The 24,663-nt window shown below is 37.5% G+C and overlaps 1 protein-coding gene across 1 annotated transcript in view; it reads right to left on the bottom strand.

Moving 5' to 3' along the window:
* Window positions 1-6,094: 6,094 nt before the first annotated feature.
* Window positions 6,095-24,663, bottom strand: part of LOC145668863 (chitinase-3-like protein 1) — a 240,630-nt gene continuing 222,061 nt past the window's right edge. The window contains exons 6-7 of the mRNA XM_081737090.1: window positions 9,995-10,120; window positions 6,095-6,238 (exon numbers count right to left, since the gene is read on the bottom strand). Of these exons, the coding sequence (XP_081593216.1) occupies window positions 6,101-6,238; window positions 9,995-10,120 (264 nt within the window). The 3' untranslated portion in view covers window positions 6,095-6,100. The remainder of the gene's footprint in view (window positions 6,239-9,994; window positions 10,121-24,663) is intronic.

Here is a 24,663-nt window from a genome sequence, read left to right on the forward strand (position 1 = left end):
TTCACAGAAGTGTGTTTTAATTGGATGTATCTGTAGTAACTTACTGTTCACAACGTACATCTATTGTGAATGTTGCGTAAGTTTTAAATGAAAAGTTTTCTCCTCATTTCTATATAAGAAGCTTAAGAAAAAAAAGTTTCTTCATTGATTTCGAAATAAATATTAACAGATGTGTATAATAGATCTTTTTATTTTTTCTTGTCCCTTCATATTCAACGAACTTAAAAAGTTCGTTACTGAATTCTCTATGTCTGTGTGTCTGTCTGTCTCTGTTATTTGCGACTTTTTCAGTTTTGAACCCTCCATTCGATAAGGCATCAAAAACTATCTGAGAAAGTGACTCTTACCATTCCCGAGATATTGACCCCAAAATAGTTCCGATTTCGAGAGATTTAAGGAGCCGTATTTCGGGACCTGTAAGTCACAGAGAGATATTTTGCAAATTTTTGCGAGAAACAGGAAGAGGTGCGGATAAAAAGATATAATTTTACATGTAGGAACAATCACAGTTATTCTTCCAGCTCCAACTCTCCATTCTTTTAAATTTGTTCTGGCAATGCTCTTGGAGCATTCTCAACTGGTTTAATTCTTGAGGAGGAGGTGTGAAATGGAATACAGGTATATATGTTCAGGCTGTTAATGAACTATACCGACAAACTGTAAGAGGTGATTCCTCACATAAAAAATAAGAGAACAAGTTCATATGGACTTATGGCGAAAAGTGCATAGTTTCAGAGCTAGGGCTGTCCAAAATCAGGAAATAGCCAAATTTCAAGAGGCTCCCTATTTTAAATTCGAGAGACTGTGGATGATGGTCCTTATCAAGTAAAAGAAGTCACGCATACGCAATCCAAAAATGCATATTTCATTAATGTTCAATGGGTGTATAGAGTATTCCACGCAGGGTGAAATTCCCAGACATGCCATCAACCTAAATTTGAGATATGCTTTGACTTTATGATTGGTCCAAAGTAGGCAAACGATAAGCCTTGATAGCTGTGAACACGGAATCCTTTGGCGCGATGTCGGAAGTGTAAGGATCATCAGCAGCACGGTCTCTCGTACTCGAGAAAACGCATGCTGCGATATTTTCTTTCACGCTTATAAGTGAAGAAAACGTGAAATATACCTTGACCAAATATATATCATCACACGTTATTCCGAACACAAAAAACATGGAGCTCCCGTTCCTAACACTTCCACCTTCCCTCAGAAACATTGGATGTCCATTGCTCCTGCTTACTTTGGACCCTCCTTGAAATCAAGGTATATCTGAAAACTCTATTGAGAGCATATGTGAGAATTACACGCTGTAGGGAATACCCTCTACACATATTGACAATTGATGAAATATGCAATTTTGGATTGTGTGTGCGTGGCGTCCTTTACGCTGATAAGAACACCATCCACAATTTCTGGAATTCAAAATAGGGCCTATCGAAGTTTAGCGTTTTCACAATTTTGGACAGCCCTAGCTCTGAAACTATGCACTTTTCGCCATAGGTAGGTCCATATGAACTTTTCTCTTATTTTGATGTGAGGAATCATCTCTTACAGTTTGTCGGTATAGTTCATTAATACCCTGGATATATATATATATATATATATTAAATAAAATATCCGTTCTATATTTTAGAAGATCAATTATCATCGAATTTGTACTTGTAATAATTTTAATTCTGTGTTGAGAGTTGTATGTCAGATTTTTATTAATGTTTTTTTCAAGAACCTAATCCGATAACGTCAGAAAGACAGAACCGTATAAAATATTTCGCAGTCGATGATTTGTCACAAGGTGCGATTCTTGCTTCAAGGAAAGGATTCGTCCGTACTCTTTGTTCCAGTATTTATTTAATTCCGTGAATCTTTATATTCAATGATAGTGATTTTCAGTATGTTTACAAAAAGTTGTGTAATGATTGTAATATTATTATTACACAATTTAATCTTCTATAATATTCAGTCGCCTGTTTCAAAATTTCATTTCCAAAATTTATAAGATTATTACCTATAGCGGTTATTTGAATTTTCTGTTTCGTAGTTAATGTCATATCTTTCAAAATCAATGTAAGCTGCATTAAGCGAAAACCTGTTCTCGGTGGAAATAGTTACAGGACTGTGAAATTACGTTGAACACAAGTTTCATTGCAGTTTAGACCAGGAATAGGTGAGCCGAGAGGAATAATATTTCCTAAAATGGATATACAAAGTTGATACATCGTTTGAAAATAGTGATAAAACGAAAGCATACTGATATACAGGGTGTCTCAAAAGTCCCCTGACATAGGGTAACTCTATTGTCAGACTTACAACAAAACGTAAGAGGAGAAATCTTTCCCAAATGTGATGCTTTCAATCTAAAGTGAAGGGATTTTTTTAAATCGGACAGCTGTTTGGGCTGTACACTCTTTATGCGCCCAGTGTTAAATGAAAATGCAACCTTGCCATTTACCTAGACCCACGACATAAGTTAATGAAGTTACTGTCTTTTACGCTGTGTCGATGGCCAGCCTCCATGTCAAATAGTAACTTCATTAACTTATGTTGTGGGTTCAGGTAAGTAGCAAACTGCACTTACAGCCCAAACGGCTCGTCCAATGTAAAAATAATTCCTTCACTTTAGATTGAAAACAACATATTTGGAAACGGTTTTCCCTCTTATGTTTTGTTGTAACTCTGATAATAACAGAGTTACTCTATGTTAGGGGACTTTTGAGACACCCTGTATAATGCACAGTATTTCACGGAGATACGAATGATGAATTCGTTCTTGGCATTTTGTCTGCGACTTTACTTTTAAAGGTAACGTTTCAGTTTTCAAAGCCGATGCGAAATGTTGCAAATACGAAAACAACCAAAAGAATAGACGGATGGAATGCTCACTGGTCTATCGAGAATTATATATATAGCGAGAGAATGAGAGAGAGAGATAGTAGATGAATACGTAGATAGATAAATATAACTCTCTTAGGAAACAAACCATACAAGATAGACAAACGCAATTTTTTTACTGGATACCACAAGTGACAAATAGAGACGTACACAGCATCTTAATACAAGGTGGTGTAACGAAATTATGTAGCACTGCAAGTGTCTTGGAAACAATTCCAAAATAAATGGTTGCTAAAAAGTATTGGAAATACCTTCATCCAGTAATGGATCGACAATTGTTGATAATGGTATGTGAGTGTTTCAAATATAAATAACCCTCACCACTTCACTCATATGACCCCAGTTCTCATTCTTGATATGATGGATGGCAAAGTGGCGTAACTCAATTTTGAGACATGGTGATATGCTGAGACTTATTAGAATCGATATAGAAAAAGCAGACAAAATCGGTTTTTGTGCTGCTGTCTTTTGGCCTATGACTTGGTCTTTTAACTCTGAAATATGCAATTTTGCCATCCAGCAGGTTATTGTTTCAAGTTCACGAAAATGACTCAAAAAAAAAAAAAAAAAAAAAAGCCTTATATCTTCTCATCCAACGCCTTATATTTGAGCATTTGATATTAAGGAAAATGCTTATACCTTGTTCTGAGAGCTCATTTTTAACCTTGTAGCTATAAGAATGTCTAAAAACAAAAACACTCAAAAGTTATCGTTCCCCCACTCCACCATTAATCTTCTAGTGTGTACAGAGCAAAGCAAGATTCTTTAAATAGATCAATTGTTTTTGGTTGTGAAAAATAAGTAATAAACTTTCCCTTTTAGCTGAAATTTGTAATGCGCACACTTACTATGCTAATAGAACTACAAAAATACAGAAATAACGTACCATTTAACGTACTATAAATGTAGTTCGTTAAAATTTCAATTATTTCACGTCGTTTGTAATTCATGATAAGTTTATGACATATAAGCATAAGCGGTACGAGCTCGGGATTTAAGGAGTCAAAGTCAGGAAATGGTATTTCATGCGTATGCGTTTTTGGGATCTTTCATTCCTGAGGTCACGTGTGTGTAAGTTTATAACTGGGTATAACAAACGGTTCTGCGAACTCAAAATATTTTAACCGGTGCGAACCGGCTGAGTAGCACCGCTGAATATATACCCTATACCTAGGTATATTGCTGAACTAGGGTCATTTCGTCTTGTTTAGTCCTATTTATATAACTTTGTTAATTAATCTTCTATTTGCTTTTTGGATCAAAAGATCCAATATATTTCAATCAAAGATTTTCTTCTAAGTGTTATATCAGGAGAACTACATATAGTATATCCAAACCCAAACTATCACTTAACTCAGTATGATATGCTTATTTTGTATTTTAAAAAAAGAAAAAAAAAACTTGGTTTTGTATAAAAATTTTGTGGCCCCTAATTCAAAAAGATCCATTGTATTTTATTCAAAAATGTTCTTGTAAGCTTTATATCTGGAGAACTACATATGGTGTGTCCAAACCCAAACTATCAGTTAACTCAGTATGACGTGCCTATTCCGTAAAAAATACGAAACCTCGGTTTAGGGGCCGTTCAAATATTCGGTGACCCCGTGATCCAAAAACTAATCATTGGCCAAGATTGCAATCTTTTGATCCATTTTTTCTTTGATCATTCCTAAAATTCTTATTATTTTATCCTCTGTATTCCGTTTGGATTTCGAATATTAACATTGTAAATTGAATGTATTCCTGGATATTGTGCCTAAAGATTGATCTATGTGAATCAGTTTGGTCATTTTTCAACAGTATTAATTATTCTGTTTTACCTAATTTTCCGCTTATTACAAAATGAAAGCCCAGTTTTTATTTACATGTATGTGCATCACTGGTAGGACTGTGTGAGCCACGGTTGATAGAAGACAGAAGAGAATATAGGCCTATACATACAATCTACTATTTAATAGCGTATTTTTTACATAGTAAATAAATAAATAGATATGTTAACACGTTTCTACTATATATGTATTTTTATACACATATATAAAGATACCAGTATAAGACACATATCTTGTTTGCAGTTGGGAAGCTTTCCTTGTTAGTTTCATCCAAAAGAAGTTATGTTCAAATATTGAACCGTGGGTAAGTTGGATTGAGTTTACAATATTTATTTTTATTTTGTTGTTAATTTCATTTTTTCGTGACTAATCGCTTACCATCTACACAATTCAAATTAAAGAAGAGCCCTTAGAGCTACAACTAATAATACTAACATTAATATAATAACTATAGGTTATATTATATCAGGTCCATATTTGACCATCGGGTCCCGGATCCAGTGCTACAAATTAAAATTCAATATTAGCATGCTATTCCAAAATTAAAAAAAAAAAAAAAAAAGAAAAAGAAAGAAAGGAAAAGGAAAAAGTGTCCACGAGAGAGGAATTTAAGCGAGATTTATATTGAAGACAATGTTGGTAAAAAAAAAAAAAAAAAAAAAAAATGCCTTTCTATTTCAAGTGTGCCCCTTCTGGCGCTACTGTCGATGTATGTTTTCCCGTTATTAATATGTCCCGTTATGTTCCCCTCGAAAGAGGAGGGAGAAGTTGCTGCGACCGAGATCTTTCAATTGTTGGATGCAGAAGCGTTGCTACAATGAATTATTTCACAGATTTCGCTGTGCTCTGTCTTTTTAATCATTCTAAGTAGCCTATGATCTTCACTCGTCAAGACCAAACGACTGAATGACAAATTGGCAACGCAGCTAAGGTCATTCACTTGTTTTCCCTAAACAAAGGGGAGGTTTAGTCCGTCACAAGGTGGCGGGGGGAGGGTGAAGTATGTTTTGCATATTTTCCGAGAACACACTTGAAATAGGCTCTATTACAGCATGACCGATTTCTCTCGTTACGACGTTACTGGTACTAGGAACTAAGGCTATGGCTTATTCTCTCTCAACATGTCCGTGTATGTCGTTCTGTATATCCCACCCTGTTGTTGGTGGCTCAATCTAAGCAGCCATATTGTTTAGACCTATACTGAACACCAATAAATAAGGAAGGGGAAGGACGGAAACATTTTTTAGAGGAGCAGAGACATAAAATACCTGAATACGAAACTGACTATAATGATTTATCAGTCATGGCATAAACAAATTTAGTCTATGTTATTGGAGAAATAATAAATGAAAACACAAATCTTTGAAATTGCAATTTTTTTATTGCATAGTACGCCTAAAGTGTCCATTAAAAGGCATTTCATCAGCGTAGGCAGCAATTTCTTGAGGAATGACTGCGCTTTCCTCGACTCCTGTACAAGGGCGACACATACATTCAAGGGGAGCTTTCGTTATTACCTGTAATTAGGAGATAAAACAGAGCGTAAATAGAGATGTAACTAAATTTATTGTTAAGACTAATAACAGATAGAAAAAAATATTGGTTTAGTACAGCTTAGATATACAGTATTTACTTATCAATTTAGTAGAAACACCTTAAAAAAGTACAACTTACCAGATTAGTATGTAATTGGACTACCTTTCGCCCTCAGAACAGCTATGATCTGACATGGAATCGAGTCGTAGAGGTTGTGAATGGTAGCAAGTGAAATATTACACCATTCAGCGTGTACTGTATAACTCACAAGTAAACCTTACGTTTGGGTGAATCGAGTTGCTGACTGAGTCACATATGAGAAAGTAGTACTGAATGTGGTCAGTATTTCAGTGAAGTTGTAGGTGCGAAGCTCCAGGGGTTTAGGAGATACAGCTACCAGAACATCACATGGAAGTACAGAATAGTCTTCATACAGTTGGAGGTAAAAGCCCTGTAAGACCTCTTGTAACGACAAAAGGTGAATAACAAATATATGGGTACATATTAGGACCAGGGGAAAGTCATATAGTAAGGGTTTACCTGACGGCGGCCATCTTGAAATCCGCCATTTTGAATTAAGGTTAAGTTTTTAAAATAGGAATAGGGTCATGTGATACATGATTTAAGGCGCAAATTTAATCAGAAGAACAATGGTGACGTTAATTTTGATTTACGCGCAATTGGTAAAAAGTTAGAGGGAAATTAAATATTGTTGCAGCATATGTATTAGTCGTTATTTGCTATTAATAAGGTGTCAATGTTATGCGTTTTGTTTAAAACTTTTGTCTGATTCAAAATGGCGGATTTGAACATGGCCGCCATCAAGGCAACTCTTACCATAGACCTGATATTTATCCACCTGTTTTTTATTTAATTATTATCATTAACACAAAATTTACAAGGTGGGGGTAAAGGACTAATACATATGCTCCAACAATATTTAATTTCCCTCTAACTTTTTACCAATTGCGCGTAAATCAAAATTAACGTTACCATTGTTCTTCTGATTAAATTTTCGTCTTAAATCATGTATCACATGACCCTATTCCTATTTTAAAAACTTAACCTTAATTCAAAATGGCGGATTTCAAGATGGCTGCCGTCAGGTATACCCTTACTATATGACTTTCCCCTAGTCCTAATATGTACCCATATATTTGTTATTCACCTTTCGTCGTTACAAGAGGTCTTACAGGGCTTTTACCTCCAACTGTATGAAGACTATTCTGTACTTCCATGTGATGTTCTGGTAGCTGTATCTCCTAAACCCCTGGAGCTTCGCACCTACAACTTCACTGAAATACTGACCACATTCAGTACTACTTTCTCATATGTGTCTCAGTCAGCAACTCGATTTACCCAAACGTAAGGTTTACTTGTCAGTGTCATGAGAGAGCATGGAGGCGGAAATCTGCATCGGATTTGTGTGTCCATAACGAACGACAAATGTTCAATTGTGTTTAGGTCTGGGGATTGGACGGGCCGGAGGAGGCGTCCAACTTCATTCCGATATTCCTCCAGAGGCAGCTCGTGAGAGAAGTCACATCGGTAAAAGTTAACGATTTATCACTCCAAACTCATGGGAAAGGTTTTCTAATGTACTGATTGTTGTATACAACATATACAAGGTTGAATCGTAAGTCTTGCAATATTTTGATATACAATATACCTGTAGTTATTGCAGTACAATTAAATTAGGCTAATATTCAACGCATAAGTCCCTCGTGTTGGAGGGACAGTTTGCAGCCACTTTCCTGCCAATTCCTCGATATCACGCCTTGTCCTTGTTGGAATAGAAGTCATTTCTTGCTGTTTCCACCTCTTACTGGTTGGTGAAGCATCGTGATTTCAGGAAGTGAGCCATGGACTGAAACAGGAAGTAATTCGAAGAAGCAAGCCAGGGTTATATACCAGGTGTGGCATCAATTCGATGCCATCAAGTTTCTGAATTTTTTGTTGCGTTTTTCAAGCGAAGTTGTGGTACTGCGTTATTCTATTGCATTTTCGGTTCACCAATGCAGGATATTTTATTGGCGTAATGCAGCATACATCCTCTCCAACTGTTCGGAATAAAGGTCGGCATTGAGGGTTTCCCTCGTAGCTCCATAGCACACAGAGCATCATTACATCTTCTTATGATTACACCTACCGTACATTAAAGTTTCTGAGATATAGTTTTAAAAATAAATTTTTATAGAACATTTCATGACTTATCTATGGCCATCCAGGAAAAAAAAAAGTCTGGTACTGCCTGTAGCTACAAACAAATATACCAGAAATAACATTTTATTTTTGCATCAATCAATGATAACAAATACTAACCCAAATTCTTGTGCACCTTTACAAGGATATGCGTGCAGTTGATTTATTTTCAAACTTTATCTGCAAAGTATCGATAAATATTGACGAAATTACCTATATGTGTTGCACATTCGATCTAGATGAATTGAATAATTGAGTTGTCTAGTTCCAAAACTGCTCTTGTCCATTTACAGCAAATCACAGAAATTTTAGAAAAATGTAGGATCTGCATATTTTGCAGAACTGGGAATACTGTGAAGTAACTGTGTATTTGAAATGAAGTGACTGTGTATTAGAAGTAACTGTGAATTTAATTCGCTAATTTGTATTATTTTATTAAATTGCATTATCAACGACAGAATCATGAACTTTTGAAAATTCATCGGAAGGAAACTTTGATCAAGATTGTACATTCTCAGACAGCTTTTGTAAACGCATATTTGTTAATAAACACGACTAGTTTCCTCATTGCCTTTCCGCATATCTTCAAGCATAGCCTGATACTTCCCCATTCATTGAACTCCAAAGTGATCATTCTTCAGCGACACAAAACCAAGAGGAACACAACAACAAGGGGTATTCGACTCACGATTAGGATAGGTGCAGGATCGTCGAGAGAAGCGGATCGCACCGTTGGAGAATAACCAGCTCCATAGTCAAGAGTACCATTCTGTTGGTTTCTCACCGCAGACTCATTAAGCTTCAGCAGACTAGTAGAATGAAGGTGTAGGAGGACATCATCGTAAAGACGCATAATCGACGCCCCTTGCAGATCAACAGGATAGAGATCCAGATGTTGACTGTCTCCAGTTTATCCAGGCTCTTCCAGGGGAAAACATTCATCGTTCCAGATGACTAGGACGACGCCAGCTTCGTTGGATCTATCAGGCTAGTGCTCATCCTTTATCTTTTAATCATAACCTTTCTCTCTCTCTCACCTTTTCCCTACTAGTCATTTTTCAAAATTAGAAACATTTTAATTTTATTTAAATTCAATCATAATTTAGTTATTAAGTACCGTGTTGTGCATCAGTTCCATCCCCAATAGTCACCTTATTCTATGAGTATTTTTAGAGAGCTACAACTGATGGCACAGCACCGGCACAATACTTCAATGTGTTCATGTAAACAACTTGAACATCCTCAAATATTTCCAGACGACCTAAAATATTGTGCATATACATATTTACCTTTGACAAGAAACTAGTTTCCTGACTCAGAGTACCATGTATCGAAAAAGCATTAATTGACGTGTACAAGTGAATATCTGTGTAATGAAGCCTAATTACAGTTCTTGTAATAAAATAGGCTTGAACCTGTATTTAATAGAATAGCTATTCAGAGAGAATAGCAGATAAACTTTGCTGTGAAACGCCACATTTTCTAATATTAGAACTGTTACGAAGGATGCATGACAATATTTTATACCCACTTACTTTTCTAAACTTGCGTTCACCAGGCTTGGCTTTAGGACAGAATAAAGAGACAGTTGCCTCACGTTCTCCGCTCTCTTGACAACACATACAAGATCTTTCCATTTGCCATAATTTAGAACCGGATACCTAGAAAAAAAAGAAAACATTACATGTATATTCTATTAATTGTATCAACAATCTACGGGAAACTACTTGTAAAACCAAGTAACAGTGACATAGTGTATACTACGTGAAGGAATTTGGTTTATTACAATGTGCACATCGTGAAAAATAAAGTTTAAATTTTTGCATTTTTCCTCATCCCTATTATTCCCCATTCAAAGCATTTTAACTAAAGTTAAGTGAAGACACTTTAAGATAAATAAGTATTTGAAAATAGAAAATATTTAAATGTTTAGATTTATCGAGTAGAAAGTCATTTATTTTTTTTTAGCGTTCTATTCCCCAGACAGATTAGTATATTGCATCCTGAACATTATACAAACCCGCTAATCTCAACAGAATTGCGGGTAGTCTATCAAGCAAGGAAGATATTGATAATTATTTCCATACAAATATACGGAAACTGATTTTTGGGATCAACTGAATGGATCATGTTCATCAACAAACACGATTTCAAACTGTTGACTCTCTATATCCTGGCTAAAATTGATAGTTGACCCACCAAGTAGTTCTTGTGATTTTTTCTCTCCCGGATGGACACACTGACAGACAGAGTAAATATATATAAAGGATTTTTTGGTAAACCAAACTCCTTAAAGATTATTGCTAGGTGAAATGACTCGACTGTCAACATCTAGGAGGCGAAATGAAGAATAGTATCACGTCAAATCATCGACCCAATAACATAGACGTACATTTCGTCGATGGCACTTGATATCGGCGGCACATTTCATCGACACTCAAATAATCGACAGCCAACTCATCGACATTCAAATCATTGACAGTCAAAACATCGACATCTAAATCATCGATAGCCAATTCATCGATAACCAAAACATCTACATCCAAATAACCGACATCCAATTCATTGACAGCCAAGTCATCGACCTAAAATATTGATAACCAAATCATCAACATCCCAATCATTGACACCCAAACTATCGACACTCATATCATCGATAGCCAACTCATCGATTCTCAAATCATCGACAGCTAAAATATCGACTACCAAATCATCCACAGTCATCGGCAACCCATTCATCGACACCTAAAACATCGACGACCAAATCATAGCTAAGAAATCTACATCTGAAATATCGACAACCAAATCATCGACACTTAAATCACCGATGACCAATTCATTGACAACCAAATCGTCGACAACTAAATCATTGACAATCAAAACAATGAAAGTGCATGATATCGGCGTCCAACATAGATAACCAAAAATCAACTTCAAAATATTGACACCTATAAAATTAGCAACCAAAACACAGACGGTACGTAATATCATTAGCTAAAACTTCGACGGCACATAAAGTTGATAACTAAAACGTGAGTAGTGTATGATATCGAAAATCAGAAAACGAAAGATAGCTAAAATACCGACAATGCAATACATTCACGACACGCACGAACATCGATAACAAAACCATCGACATTTAGGATCTTTTCATTTTAGAGATGACAAAATGTTATTAACTATTGCACCTGAAAAAAACACTTTCTCCATTTTAACTAATATGCAATCTACGGACGGGAAAAGGTTGTCAGCTGATATTTATATGTGTATCACTAATGTGTAAGTCATTGTCCATTGCGTGGATTACTTTTTGAATATGACTCCTGTCAAATGATGCCCCCTCTGCACAACACATTCATCTAGGCGGCGTTGGAAGCTTTCCATAACTCGGCGTAACATATTCCCTGGGACATTGCCGACGGCAGTTCTGATGCGATCCTTCAACTCAGAAATAGTGGCACAACGTGTTCGGAACCTTGCTTCAGGTAGCCCCAAAGGAAAAAGTCTGCACATGAAAGAACAGGTGAGCGAGGCGGCCAGGAAATGTCACCAAAACGTCTACCTGAAAATGTCTATCGCAAGAAATCCATGCAAATTCTGGCTGTATGCGAGGTCGCTCCGTTTTGTTGAAACCATAATTGCTCCACATCCACATCGACCATACCTAATTGGGGAAGAACGAAGTCTTGCAGCATCTTTAGGTAGCGTTCACTGGTGACAGTTACAGCCACACCGCTGTCACCCTCAAAGAAGTAAGGGCCAATAATCCCAAAGGAAGCAACTCCACACCACACTGTGACACGAGAACTGTGCAAGGGCTTGATGTGCAGTTCATGCAGGTTTACATCACTCCAATAACGCATATTCTGTTTATTCACTGAACGACATAACTCGAAATGAGTTTCATCTGACATCAGGATGGTTGTGGATTTTACGAAGGAGATTACGCATGGTTAAGCAGAATGTTTCTCGTGAAACCCAATCGCGAGGCCTAATTTCCTGAACAATCTGCAGCTTGGGTGAAAATGGAGATCTTCGTGCAATATTCTCCTGAATGAGCGATCGGATATATACACAGTTTGCGAATGACGACGAGCACATCTTTTTGGGGTACGCAATATTGCAGCACAAACATTTTCCACGGCTTCTGGTGTCTTCACAGTTCTTTCACTTCTTCCCGGCTTGCTATTTTAAACAGAACCTGTTGTTCGAAATGCACGTACCCACCTCACAATGGTCCGTCCATCTGGAACTTTCGCATGACGTCCCAAGTTGAAATGTTGCCGAAATAGACACTGGGTAGAAATAACAGAGTCGTTATTCTTGAAATAACTTTCAACAGCAAAGGCACGATGCTGTGCACTCCACCGCTCCATATCACTGTCACATTCGAAATGGCAGCTCATTAGTACACGAATGTGGCACGAGCTGGCGCGCATTCATGCAGTACGTCACTATGCAAGTCAAATTACGCTATGAACGCTGTCGCACCCCATATATATATATATATATATATATATATATATATATATATATATATATATATATATATATATATATATATGTCAAACCAGGAAAGTGCTGTATTTTGAGGAATGATAGTATTGGCGATGACAAGCAATCGATCGAGATATCGATGAAAAGACCACTTAATTTTGTACATATTGCTTCAAACGTACATATCTCGAGAACTAATGGAGACATTGGAGTCATTCAAAAACGTGTTGCATATAGGTAGCACACGTAATAGGCATTAGGCGTCGTTCACATATTACGTAACGCTATTTCTGATCAAATTTACCCCCTCCCTCTCCCCTGTCAAACTTCGTAATGCAAGGCTGAACCCCTCCCCTTTTGTTACATAACGCTTTTTTATTTTTGTTTTTACACCAATTTTGCTTATTTTGGGGATTATCAAATTAAAAAATAATTTTAATGGCAGAACTTTTCATTACAAAATCCTTGTATTTTGAATATATTTGTAGTGTTTTTTCGCCAACAACTCAAAGTATTAGAAAATGGTAGTACCGTATTAATACTTTAACTTCGTAAGATTGTTTAATTAACCAGTCTTAATTCTTCGAAATTCCATACTGACGTTTTCCCAAGAAGATCGCACCCCAAGGAGGAAGTGCTGCAGGAAGATACAAGTGAAACAGGTTCTAGAGAATTGACATTGATCTCATTTTTCTGATGCTTCCTGTATTTGAAGTTTCCTATGTCGACGATATAAAGAAGTTCTCTTCCCCGCATATCACAGATTCGACGTGGCTGCACACGTGAAGGAGCAGGAACATCCCGTTTGTGAACAAATTTTCGGCCATCTTCTTTGGACTTCAGTTTACCCTTTTTCAAATTCTTGTCCTAAATCAGTGCCAGAATGCAAATAAACTCGATTTCTCTTGGAAAATTCAAATCTAAAGATAAATTCAGTACCGTATGAGATGAATATCCGACGAATTTGATTTTTAAATATCTTATTTTGCTTGGATCGTTCTGTCGCGGAAAATATTATTTCACGAAAAAAGACTTTATTCTGTTTCACATGAGAAACCCCTTGGAAGAATAGATTGGGTAATGATTCAAATCAAAAGTTTAAAATCTATTCTCAGAAATAGCGATACGAGTGGGAAAGCGATGGCATTTTTAAGCGGTACACTGAGAAAAATCCATTATCCGGACAGCGGTATATTGTACAAATACAAGGATTCGTTATGTTTACTAAGGAAATCTGTACGGAGCGTACTTTATCCATATGCTACACAGCTACTGCCTTTAACGCGCTTGGATGTTATATCATGTCGCTGCAGGATGTCTGACATCTAACAATCTTCCGTATTTTTTATACGTATACGTATGTTAAATACTTCAGCTATATGTTATATACGTCCATCTGTGTGTGAGGTCCTGACCGCCTATAGACACCTCTTTCTTGCACCATAGATGACGTCATGAAACAACTGTCGTATGCTTGCGAGCTGGTTTATAAACGAGGTTGTTTACAAACGGAAAAGAAGAGCGGAAGGAAAGAAAAGCCTGGGTAAGTGCAATAGTAAACTATCACTTTAGTTAAATATTCCTTTAGTATAACTTGCTTTAATATAGTACTAAACAAGTAATGTGATTTATGACTACAATTCTTACTATTGTAACTCGTTAATGGTTGAGGAGAAAGAAATGGGTTAATCTGAATTTTGAGAAATCTTTGAATATTAATGTTTTGTAACTTTTTACATTTCAAGGTACGCAAAATGAATGTTATGTGTTTATTCTTTCCTTTTTATATGTGACGGTTTATTACTTGATGGAGATTTACTACAGGACTGCTTAACATAATTGCTAAGAAACCGTTTTCAGCGCGAATATTTTCTTGTGTAGTGAAGATTTAGGATTTAGATTTCTGGGCTTTCGGCATCAATGACCTTGTTAGCCCGTCACATGTGAGTTATGACGTCCCTTGGTGAGCACACTATCCGGGGAAAGGGAAGGAAGCAAACGGCCTGGGACCTATATGTTGGGTACCACCCGGCATTTGCCTGGTGTGAAATGAGGAAAACCCAAGAAAGCCTCATTCAGGATGTCTGGACTTAAAAGCTTTTGATACTTTTTTGACCGAGTGCCCCTACCGGAATCGAACCTGGGTCCGCTCGTACCGAAGGCGAGAGCGTTAGCAACTACGCTACGCGGAGCCACTTGTGTCTAGGAAACCTATTTTTACTAGGATATTTGCAACAAAATTTATTTCCTTTCTTTCTTTATTTTTCTTTTTCTTTTTGTTTTTTTAACAATAAAACAAAACATATTTTACAGCCTCACTGAAATTTAAAAACAGCAGTCAGGGAGAGCTCACGTTTAAGGTTCTTTTTGTTTTGTTTTGTTTTGTTTTGTTTTGTTTTGTTTTGCTTGTTATGTTCTCTAGTTAACTAATGTTTGAGTTCCTGAGAATTACATTATTATTATTGTTTCATAATTTTCGAACCAAAAATTATATGTTTTTCTTTTTTTCCTTGTGTTGACGTCATTGTGGCAAGTTGAGGTGTTTGTATTGTACCTTGGCATTAATTTGGTTACTAGCACATAGTTTCAAGGTCATAAGTTGTAGGCCGCTTGAAACAGCTATTACACAGTTTGAAGAGTTAGGAGTGTCAGGCGTTTGACTTGCAGCTTTCGTTGCAGCGTCTAAATTGCAGTATTGGATTGCGTCCAGCTTCTATGGCTGGTAAAAAAGTTATATCGCTTTCGTAATATGGTAAGAAATACAATGTAACAGTTAGGTATAGTATATATGACTAGTTTAATTAGTCGGAAATTACTCTGTTTCCTTGTCTTATTCTTTCGATTATGTTTAAGTACTGTGTCTTCATAGTATTGTTTCACTATTTCTAGAAGGAATTAAGTATTAACGAAGTAAAGAATAAGCAGAAGCCCACTTTGATTGACGTTTACTATTTCTCATACTTCATTGAGAATGTTTTGATCCCCAATTGCGCAAACTTCTAGTATGTGTGTGTGTTTCTTTTTGTTGTTGTTGTTGCTTACACTGCTTTAGATATGAGCTCCTTCATGGCTAAGCGGTTAGCGTACGCGCCTTTGGTGTGGGAGACCCGCGTTCGATTCCCGGCGGGAGTGGTTCGGAGGCCATGTTAATCAGTAAGTCCACGTCTCATACAGCCTCGTTGCAGAAAAGGATATTAAAATCAACTCAGCACTGCTTTACAGATGGAGTTGTTTGATTCAGGGTTCGAATGAAGCTTTTTACGGGAAGCAGGCACGTAGCCAAAGGGTGGGTCCAGACCCCCCCCCCTTCGGATCCAGAAATGAAAAATATTAAGGAAAGATGAAACAGAAAGAAACAGATGAATCAGCCTCAAAAATATAAAGCTACAATAAGCGTTTTGGTTACTCTTTCTTACGAGGAACTTTGTGTGGAGGAAACGGGAGGGGGGGGGGGCGGATCAAGTTGAAATTGGATATTATTGTAACGGAACATTCCGAATTCCATCTAGCTCCATGTTAACCGTATGCAGCGGCGCAAATCTGTCTTCAAGATTGGGAGGGACGGGTAAGACAGTTCTCATAATTTTTTTAAGGATGTTCAAAATATTTATGAAGTTGAAAAACAATGCTGCGGAGGATCAGGGGAGCAGAGTTGTCTTCAAAATTGTGAGGCGGGCAGATTTAAGGCTTATTCTGGGGTGGGGACATCAATTTCATCTTACTTTCCTTTGTGGCAATCGGACACAAATCATCACATTTCTCTCCAAAAAACGCATTTCAAATCGGATTATTGAGGGGAAAGTCCCCCCCCCCAGTTCTAAGATTGGAGGGGACATGTCCTCATCCCCCCGGGATTTGCGCCAGTAAGCCTATGGACTACAAATGACGATCGATAAACCGGTTCTTTCAGATAGCCTGTCAGAACTTAAGCAATGCCCAGAATTACTAATAATATGAACCATTTTGAATTTCGCGGCAACACTAATCCATTTTATAGGATGTCTTTACTCCCGAAAGAGATCTCGTTGCTATCCTTGACGGCATTGAACTAAGATAAGAGAAATAGAAAGAAGACGAGAAGAACCGAGTTCGAATGACCTCGAAAGACTATGTCTTTGTCAATACTTTTTTCTATTCTTTTACGCAAGATTTCTTCATAATTCTTTAATTAAAATACTTACTAACATATCCTCATTTTATTGTCCTAACAAATCAATATGGATATGTTGTCAGTAAAATAGTTTAGATTGATCGAACCCCTGGTGTGATAACCACAGTATTTCGTCACGGACCTCCCGTATTGCGAAATCGTGGCTACGTGCCTGCGGGGAGGGGGCGACTTTTCAGATATACAATCCAAGCATTTTATTTCTCAGTGATGCAAGATATAATATATAGTATATAATATGTAAAATATGAAATGAGGGAAAATATTTTCCCGGCAAGGAAGAAATTCTTTGGCGAGTTGGGGAAATTACTTGACGAGAGGGAAAATCTTCATCCTCCCGTTGATTCAAATCTTGATCGAAGATCATGCGAGTAGAATTCCATATTATGCTGTAGGTGTAGGTAGTACACAGTCTTGGCGCTGAATAGGACGCTAAGCTTCAAGCCAACCACATGTCTGTAATAACCTATTGCGATTGAATGGTAATGTAACGTAATGTACGATATGTGCATTTTCTAGATGCCATAAAATTATAATTTTAATTAAACATTCCACGATTATTTACTTCAGGTTAAAGGAGTTTGATGATTAATTGAAGTGAATAATCGAGGCAGTGATTCTCAATCTTCTTGACTTACGATACACTTTACTAAACCCCAATGAGATCGATTTATTTGTTTAGATTTTGGATTGCTTTCCAACAAGTCGAGCCGCGCCAAAGCTGTGTAGGCTTACTAAGTTAAGTGAACTAATCCTAATCTAAATCCATTGTTTTCGGGGGCGCAGAAATGGACAGTGACACTTCCGATACTATTTATATCAAAATTCAGCCAAGAAACTTGGGGAGGGAAAGAGGGGAGACGGATCTTACAAATGATCGAAAATAACCGATATGAGAGAGCGTTTCGTAATAGTAAAAAAAAGTGACTGACTAACGTAACATACATGTATTACTGGTTTTCTTATTTTCACCCAACGAAGCAGGTAATTAACGCTAGTACTAGGTATGTGTAGACTAAATGAGGTGATTTGTTTCGTGACCCTTCGAACAATGTACGAAGCGGATGCAAGCAGTTAATACATGGAGTTAGCTTACCTAAATTTAGATTTCGCTTTCCGAAATCTTAATGGATGTATTAAGTGATTTCGTTACTTACACTCTCAATCTCTAAATACAAGGATGCAAAACACATTTTCGATTCCAAACTATGACTCTGCTAAACAAAGAAAGCATAGGCCAGTGTATGTTTTACTTCATTTTCATATACGTGCTCGTAGGTTTTCTCGGGGACTTGGTTCCCTCCCACTTTCTCATTTCACCAAATATTCCATAATCATTAACTTGCTTTAATCACCGACTCCCTTAGCCTAACAGCATAATCGTGGGACATTAAACTCAAAGACTTTATTTTTATTTTCAAGTAATTACTTTTCTCTCTCTTATTTATTTTTAATTTAATTTCTCTTTCAATTTCCCTCTTTTAGGAACATCAACATAATTTGCAATTCTTTCTCATTATAATAACACTATTAAAAGTCCCATATGCAGCTCACCACGTTGGAACCCAGCGGAAACAGATGAACAACGAATATTGTCGAAAATATGTATTGCTTACAGCGGCGTAGCGAGCATTACAAGATTGGGAGGGGGATGAAACTTGAAATTGACAAGTCTTGATCTTAAAAAAATGTCAAGTCTTGATAAAAAAAAATTGCCAAGTGTTTCGAAAATCTTACAAACCCTATGAAAAACTATTACAGCAACCTTATTTTCATATTCGTTCCATTCCATGCCCCGTCTGAGACACGAATAAGATCAGCCCTTGTTCCGCTCTCGAGTCCAATTTAACATCTAACCTCAGGATCATTATCATCACCCACGAAGCACAACTGTTAATTTGATAACTCATGGCTATGTTAGGTAACCTCCGCCAGCTAATCTTCACGAGAACCTTTAAAGTTACAATCAGTTGTAGAAATGCATTTAAAAACGTAGAATTAGGTAGGTTATATTTACTGTTTGTGATGTAGAAGTGCCTAATTTACATATTAAACATTCAATTGAGGGGTTCAGTGAGAGACCAGGCTATCTTACATCCAGGTCAAGATTGAGATTTTGACGGAACAGCATACTAATGTCATTAATTGACCTTTTCCTCAACCACTTGTCTGTGTGGCTTGTCCTGAGACAGGGGCGGATCCAGGGAGGGTCTATCTCCCCCAAGAAGAGGAAACTTTGTGTATTTTAATATAAAATAAAACCCACCCAGAGTTGAATCTCTTAAAAGTAGCTCTATCTTGTAAGTAGTGGCATTACAACCCACCGCCCCCCAGTAGTCCATCCTGGATCCACCCCTGTTGTATACTAAGCCAAACTATGAATATCAGTCGTATCCTTCGTAACGTGCTGTTTTCATTTGTTTCCTTTTCTTTCAGAAAGTTAAAATTGTCAGTTAGCCTAGTCTCTCGCTAAACTGTCAATTGTGACAAAACACACCAATAATTGTTGATGCCAACTAAAACATACATATCCAAAGCCTACAAAATATATCACATTATTTAAGTTTTTTTCTTTCTTTCTTTCTTTTTTTTTTTTCAAAATTGCTTGTAATGTCTTTCTTCGTGCCAAGCATCCGAATGTCATCTTGAATTCTGACCTTCTCATTTCACTACAATTCTTTGAAGTGTAAGACTGCGCAGCTTTTTTTTCCCCCTCTCTCTCGCTCTCTTCAGTCCTTCAGTCTCCCCCACTTTGATTTCATGATTTCGCACTCTGATGAAAAGTATTAAACACCAAAATGGAAAAGTACTAATATATAACCTCTCTTTTAGTAGCCCCTCCAACCACACGCCCGGGGCACGTGCCTTGCTTGCTCGCCCATAGCTCTGTGAGCTATATAAGTAAAATACAATGCGCGCGCATATGTAAACTTGGTGCCAGCTTTGATTCTCGCTGAGAGAGTATACATATAATGTTGGTTCGAATTCCATCAAAACCATAGGCTCATTTTTGTGTAATCTTGGTACTGAAGAAGACAGTAGACTTCAACAAATATTCCTGTCGGGACTCGATGGCTCAGTGGTAGAGCGTTCACCTCTGGTGTTTGGGGTCTTTGGTTTGATCCCAGCTCGCGCCAAGTAAACTTTGTGGTGGACAAACACCGCGTGAGTGGGTTTTCTCGGGGTTCTCCCGTTTCCTCCCACTTTCTTCATTCCACCATTTCATTCATTATATCATCATCAGCGTCTCCTTTAGCCTAGCTGGTATACCCGTCATTATTGATACAACTATTATATACAGGATGCATCAGAAGTCCCTTGTCATCCTTTCTGAAAACTACAGGGATGTAGTTTCATTGATTGCGAGATAAGAGATACACATTAGGCCCAGAGGGATACTTTCGGATTACATCACGCGGACGGTCGCCATCTTAGATTCGAAATTGTAATACGGACGATAAGTGGGTAGTGTGATACATGGCCATGCACTAAAATGTTCTGAGGGTGTCAAATATGCAATCAGATATCATGTAACTTATTCTGGTGAAATGTTATTGGCAGTGAACCAAGTCAGACTATATGTAGTGGTATGTCATACCCTTCTGTTTTTTTTTTTTTTTTTTCCAGTGATAGAGACATACCGTTTCTGGTTTTTTAGTGATCAAGATATACCTTCACGGAAGAATAAATGCTAAATACCATTAATAAATCCATTTTTATACGTATTGACGAATAGCTTTGCACATAAAAAGATTTTATTTCTTATATAGATTCTAAGTTGACAATACTGACATTTTTACCTTTTTCTACCTTTTGTTTGTAAAATGAGGTGTTTTCAAAGAAGTTCATCTAGTTTATATTTTGATGTGCCGTATTGAATTGTTTCTTTCGTATGTATGTATGTGTCGTCTTGTCTGAATTCTTATAAGCGTCGTGTTTTGAGCATGGGCGGATTTAGGGGATTGCTGTGGGGGCAGATCTTACGGGAGTTTGAAATACCCCTCATTCGAGTGTGTGGTCCAGGAGTTTTCCCGCTGGAAATTGTTAATATTAAAAGTCGGCTTTTGAGCACTTTGGTGTATAATTCTCTGATACAAGGTAAGGGCTATTTTTATTTATTTTTTTCCAGAAAGTTGTTCACGATGGATGGATCAGTCTGTCCGTTTTTTCTCCGTAACTAAAAGAAGCTTTCCAATGGTTTTCAGACATTATGTAAATAGAAATGCAATCTTGTAGGCTTCACACCTCACTGCATTTGAACATTTAGATAGCCGATATGTCGAGTCAAAATCGTAATAAAACACACCGCCTCTGATTTTTCCCACTTCGAACACATTTTGCTGTTATAGTCAGGGGTAAAAGCGAGGGGGAACGCGGGGGACGCAGTTCCCCACCTTGAAAAATATGTAGGGCGTCCCCCAGATCCTAAAATGGTACAATGGGCAGAGATAGGCAGGAGGAACGGCGTGGAGTGATGCCGCTACCTACCGTCCCCCCACCTTTTCAGGTCCACTTTTACCCCTGGTTATAGTATATGTTCCACATGTTCCTACTGAGCAATAAACATTTGCAGAAGCTTCTTCCAATTGCTGTGGACACAAAGTAGGATATAGGGTCAAATTTGTGCACAGACGATGGCGATACTTTGTTCTAGATGATAAAAATTATGAATATTTACTGCACAAACCATAGCCTTAACTTTTCCACTTAGCTAGAAATTGAACAGCGTTAGGTCCGGTGATCGAGCAGCCATTCAACTGCCTCTCGTCGATCAACCCATGTTCTAGAGAATTGTTCAAGTAGTGACGCAATACGAATCCATAATGAGGAAAGCGCCATGGTGTTGAAAAAACTGCGAGAATGTACCATCCTCGGGCATCGCAGCTCGCAATATCTATCCCTGTACGAGCGTGAGGTATTATTCCGCAGTTAATTTTATGGAATGAAAAAGTGACTGATTAGACGTATTCCTCATTTGTCTGCCAACACCATAATTAATTTTCTTTGCGCTATTCATGTTGGAGGGGTCTTGCACGCGGGGTTGTCAGGTGACCAATTGTGCATGTTCTGCCTATTAACCTTCCCATTTACGTAGAGGTCAGCTTCATCTGAAAAGAGTATTTGCATAAAAATGTTAACCATAATTACTCACTGCACTTAGCGATCAACATCGTTCTCGTGGAGATGTTGCTTCATTTGCACCTTGTACGGATGCACTTATACACGCGCAGACCCTATGACTCAACCCACATTGCATTAATAAATGACGTGTGCTCCTCTGGGGCCACATCGAGAAAGAAGTCAGCACTGCCGTAGGCGTTGCTTTATCTGTAGCTCTCTACGATCGTCCGCTACGACGTATGTCCACGAATGTGCCCGTCTCCTCAAATTTAGTTAATTACTGTGACACTGCAACATGTAACACAGTCATATTGTGGATGATTCTGTTTGCAATCGGTAACCACTGTACAGGCACTCCTCCCGCTCCACAGTTTGAATATTTCGATGCATTCCTCACGTGCTAACGGTATGGTTCTACATCTAGAAGAAAGAGGTAAATACAACGTTCAATTGGCAATAACTTTTCACCAAATTAAGCTCCATGGAATCTGATTGCATATTTGACATACTGACAAGTAAACCTTACGTTTGGGTGAATCGAGTTGCTGACTGAGACACATATGAGAAAGTAATACTAAATGTGGTCAGTATTTCAGTGAAGTTTTAGGTGCGAAGCTCCAGGGGTTTACGAGATACAGCTACCAGAACATCACATGGAAGTACAGAATAGTCTTCATACAGTTGGAGGTAAAAGCTCTGTAAGACCTCTTGTAACGACAAAAGATGAATAACAAATATATGGGTACATATTAGGACTAGGGGGAAGTCATATAGTAAGGGTATACCTGACGGCGGCTATCTTGAAATCCGCCATTTTGAATTAAGGTTAAGTTTTTAAAATAGGAATAGGGTCATGTGATACATGATTTAAGGCGCAAATTTAATCAGAAGAACAATGGTGACGTTAATTTTGATTTACGCGCAATTGGTAAAAAGTTACAGGGAAATTAAATATTGTTGCTGCATATGTATTAGTCCTTTACCCCACCTTGTAAATTTTGTGTTAATGATAATAATTAAATAAAAAGCAGATGGATAAATATTAGGTCTATGGTAAGAGTTGCCTTGATGGCGGCCATGTTCAAATCCGCCATTTTGAATCAGACAAAAGTTTTAAACAAAACGCATAACAGTGACACCTTATTAATAGCAAATTTTACCATAAATCCAACGGTATAACCATTTTTGCTTTATCATTAACCAGCATTTGTTATCGCATAAACAAGTAGCTAATTCAGGGAAAAATGACCAAAGTGGAATTGAGTCATAATTGAACTTGGGTCTTTCTTCCAGAAAAGTCCTCAATTAGTACAATCAATATGTAGTTCAGAAAAGAGTGCATGACTTGCACAAATGCTCTGCTCACAGTGAACACACCTGACAAAGGCAATCGAGTTACACTTGACACAGTTGTCGTTAACAATTCCGTCAAAGTAGTAGTCGTAAGGAGCGATCCATTTAATTTTGTGCTGGTTAATGATAAAGCAAAAATTGTTATACCGTTGGAGTTATGGTAAAATTTGCTATTAATAAGGTGTCACTGTTATGCGTTTTGTTTAAAACTTTTGTCTGATTCAAAATGGCGGATTAGAACATGACCGCCATCAAGGCAACTCTTACCATAGAACCTAATATTTATCCATCTGCTTTTTATTTAATTATTATCATTAACACAAAATTTACAAGGTGGGGTAAAGGACTAATACATATGCTGCAACAATATTTAATTCCCCTGTAACTTTTTACCAATTGCGCGTAAATCAAAATTAACGTCACCATTGTTCTTCTGATTAAATTTGCGCCTTAAATCATGTATCACATGACCCTATTCCTATTTTAAAAACTTAACCTTAATTCAAAATGGCGGATTTCAAGATGGCCGCCGTCAGGTATACCCTTACTATATGACTTCCCCCTAGTCCTAATATGTACCCATATATTTGTTATTCATCTTTTGTCGTTACAAGAGGTCTTACAGAGCTTTTACCTCCAACTGTATGAAGACTATTCTGTACTTCCATGTGATGTTCTGGTAGCTATATCTCCTAAACCCCTGGAGCTTCGCACCTAAAACTTCACTGAAATACTGACCACATTTAGTACTACTTTCTCATATATGTCTCAGTCAGCAACTCGATTCACCCAAACGTAAGGTTTACTTGTGAGAAAATTCTAGCCCGTGGCCATATATTTGGTCTAGGAATTAATTCGTGCGGGTGGACAAGAGATGGCGCAACGAACGGAGCGTCCCACAGTTCCGTGTATCCACACATGTGTTGCAAACCCCTGTCATCGCGTATCGTTCGTAGTATAGGGCAGTGGATTAAAGCGTCAACAACACCAGTTTGTAGTTAAGTGAACATGGCGCAATTTGTGCTTGATAAAGTGTTTTTTGCGGGGTGTCCTGCTGCATTACTT

Source organism: Thermobia domestica, chromosome 13 (assembly GCF_964235325.1).
Source record: "Thermobia domestica chromosome 13, izTheDome1.hap1.1, whole genome shotgun sequence".
Taxonomy (NCBI): domain Eukaryota; kingdom Metazoa; phylum Arthropoda; class Insecta; order Zygentoma; family Lepismatidae; genus Thermobia; species Thermobia domestica.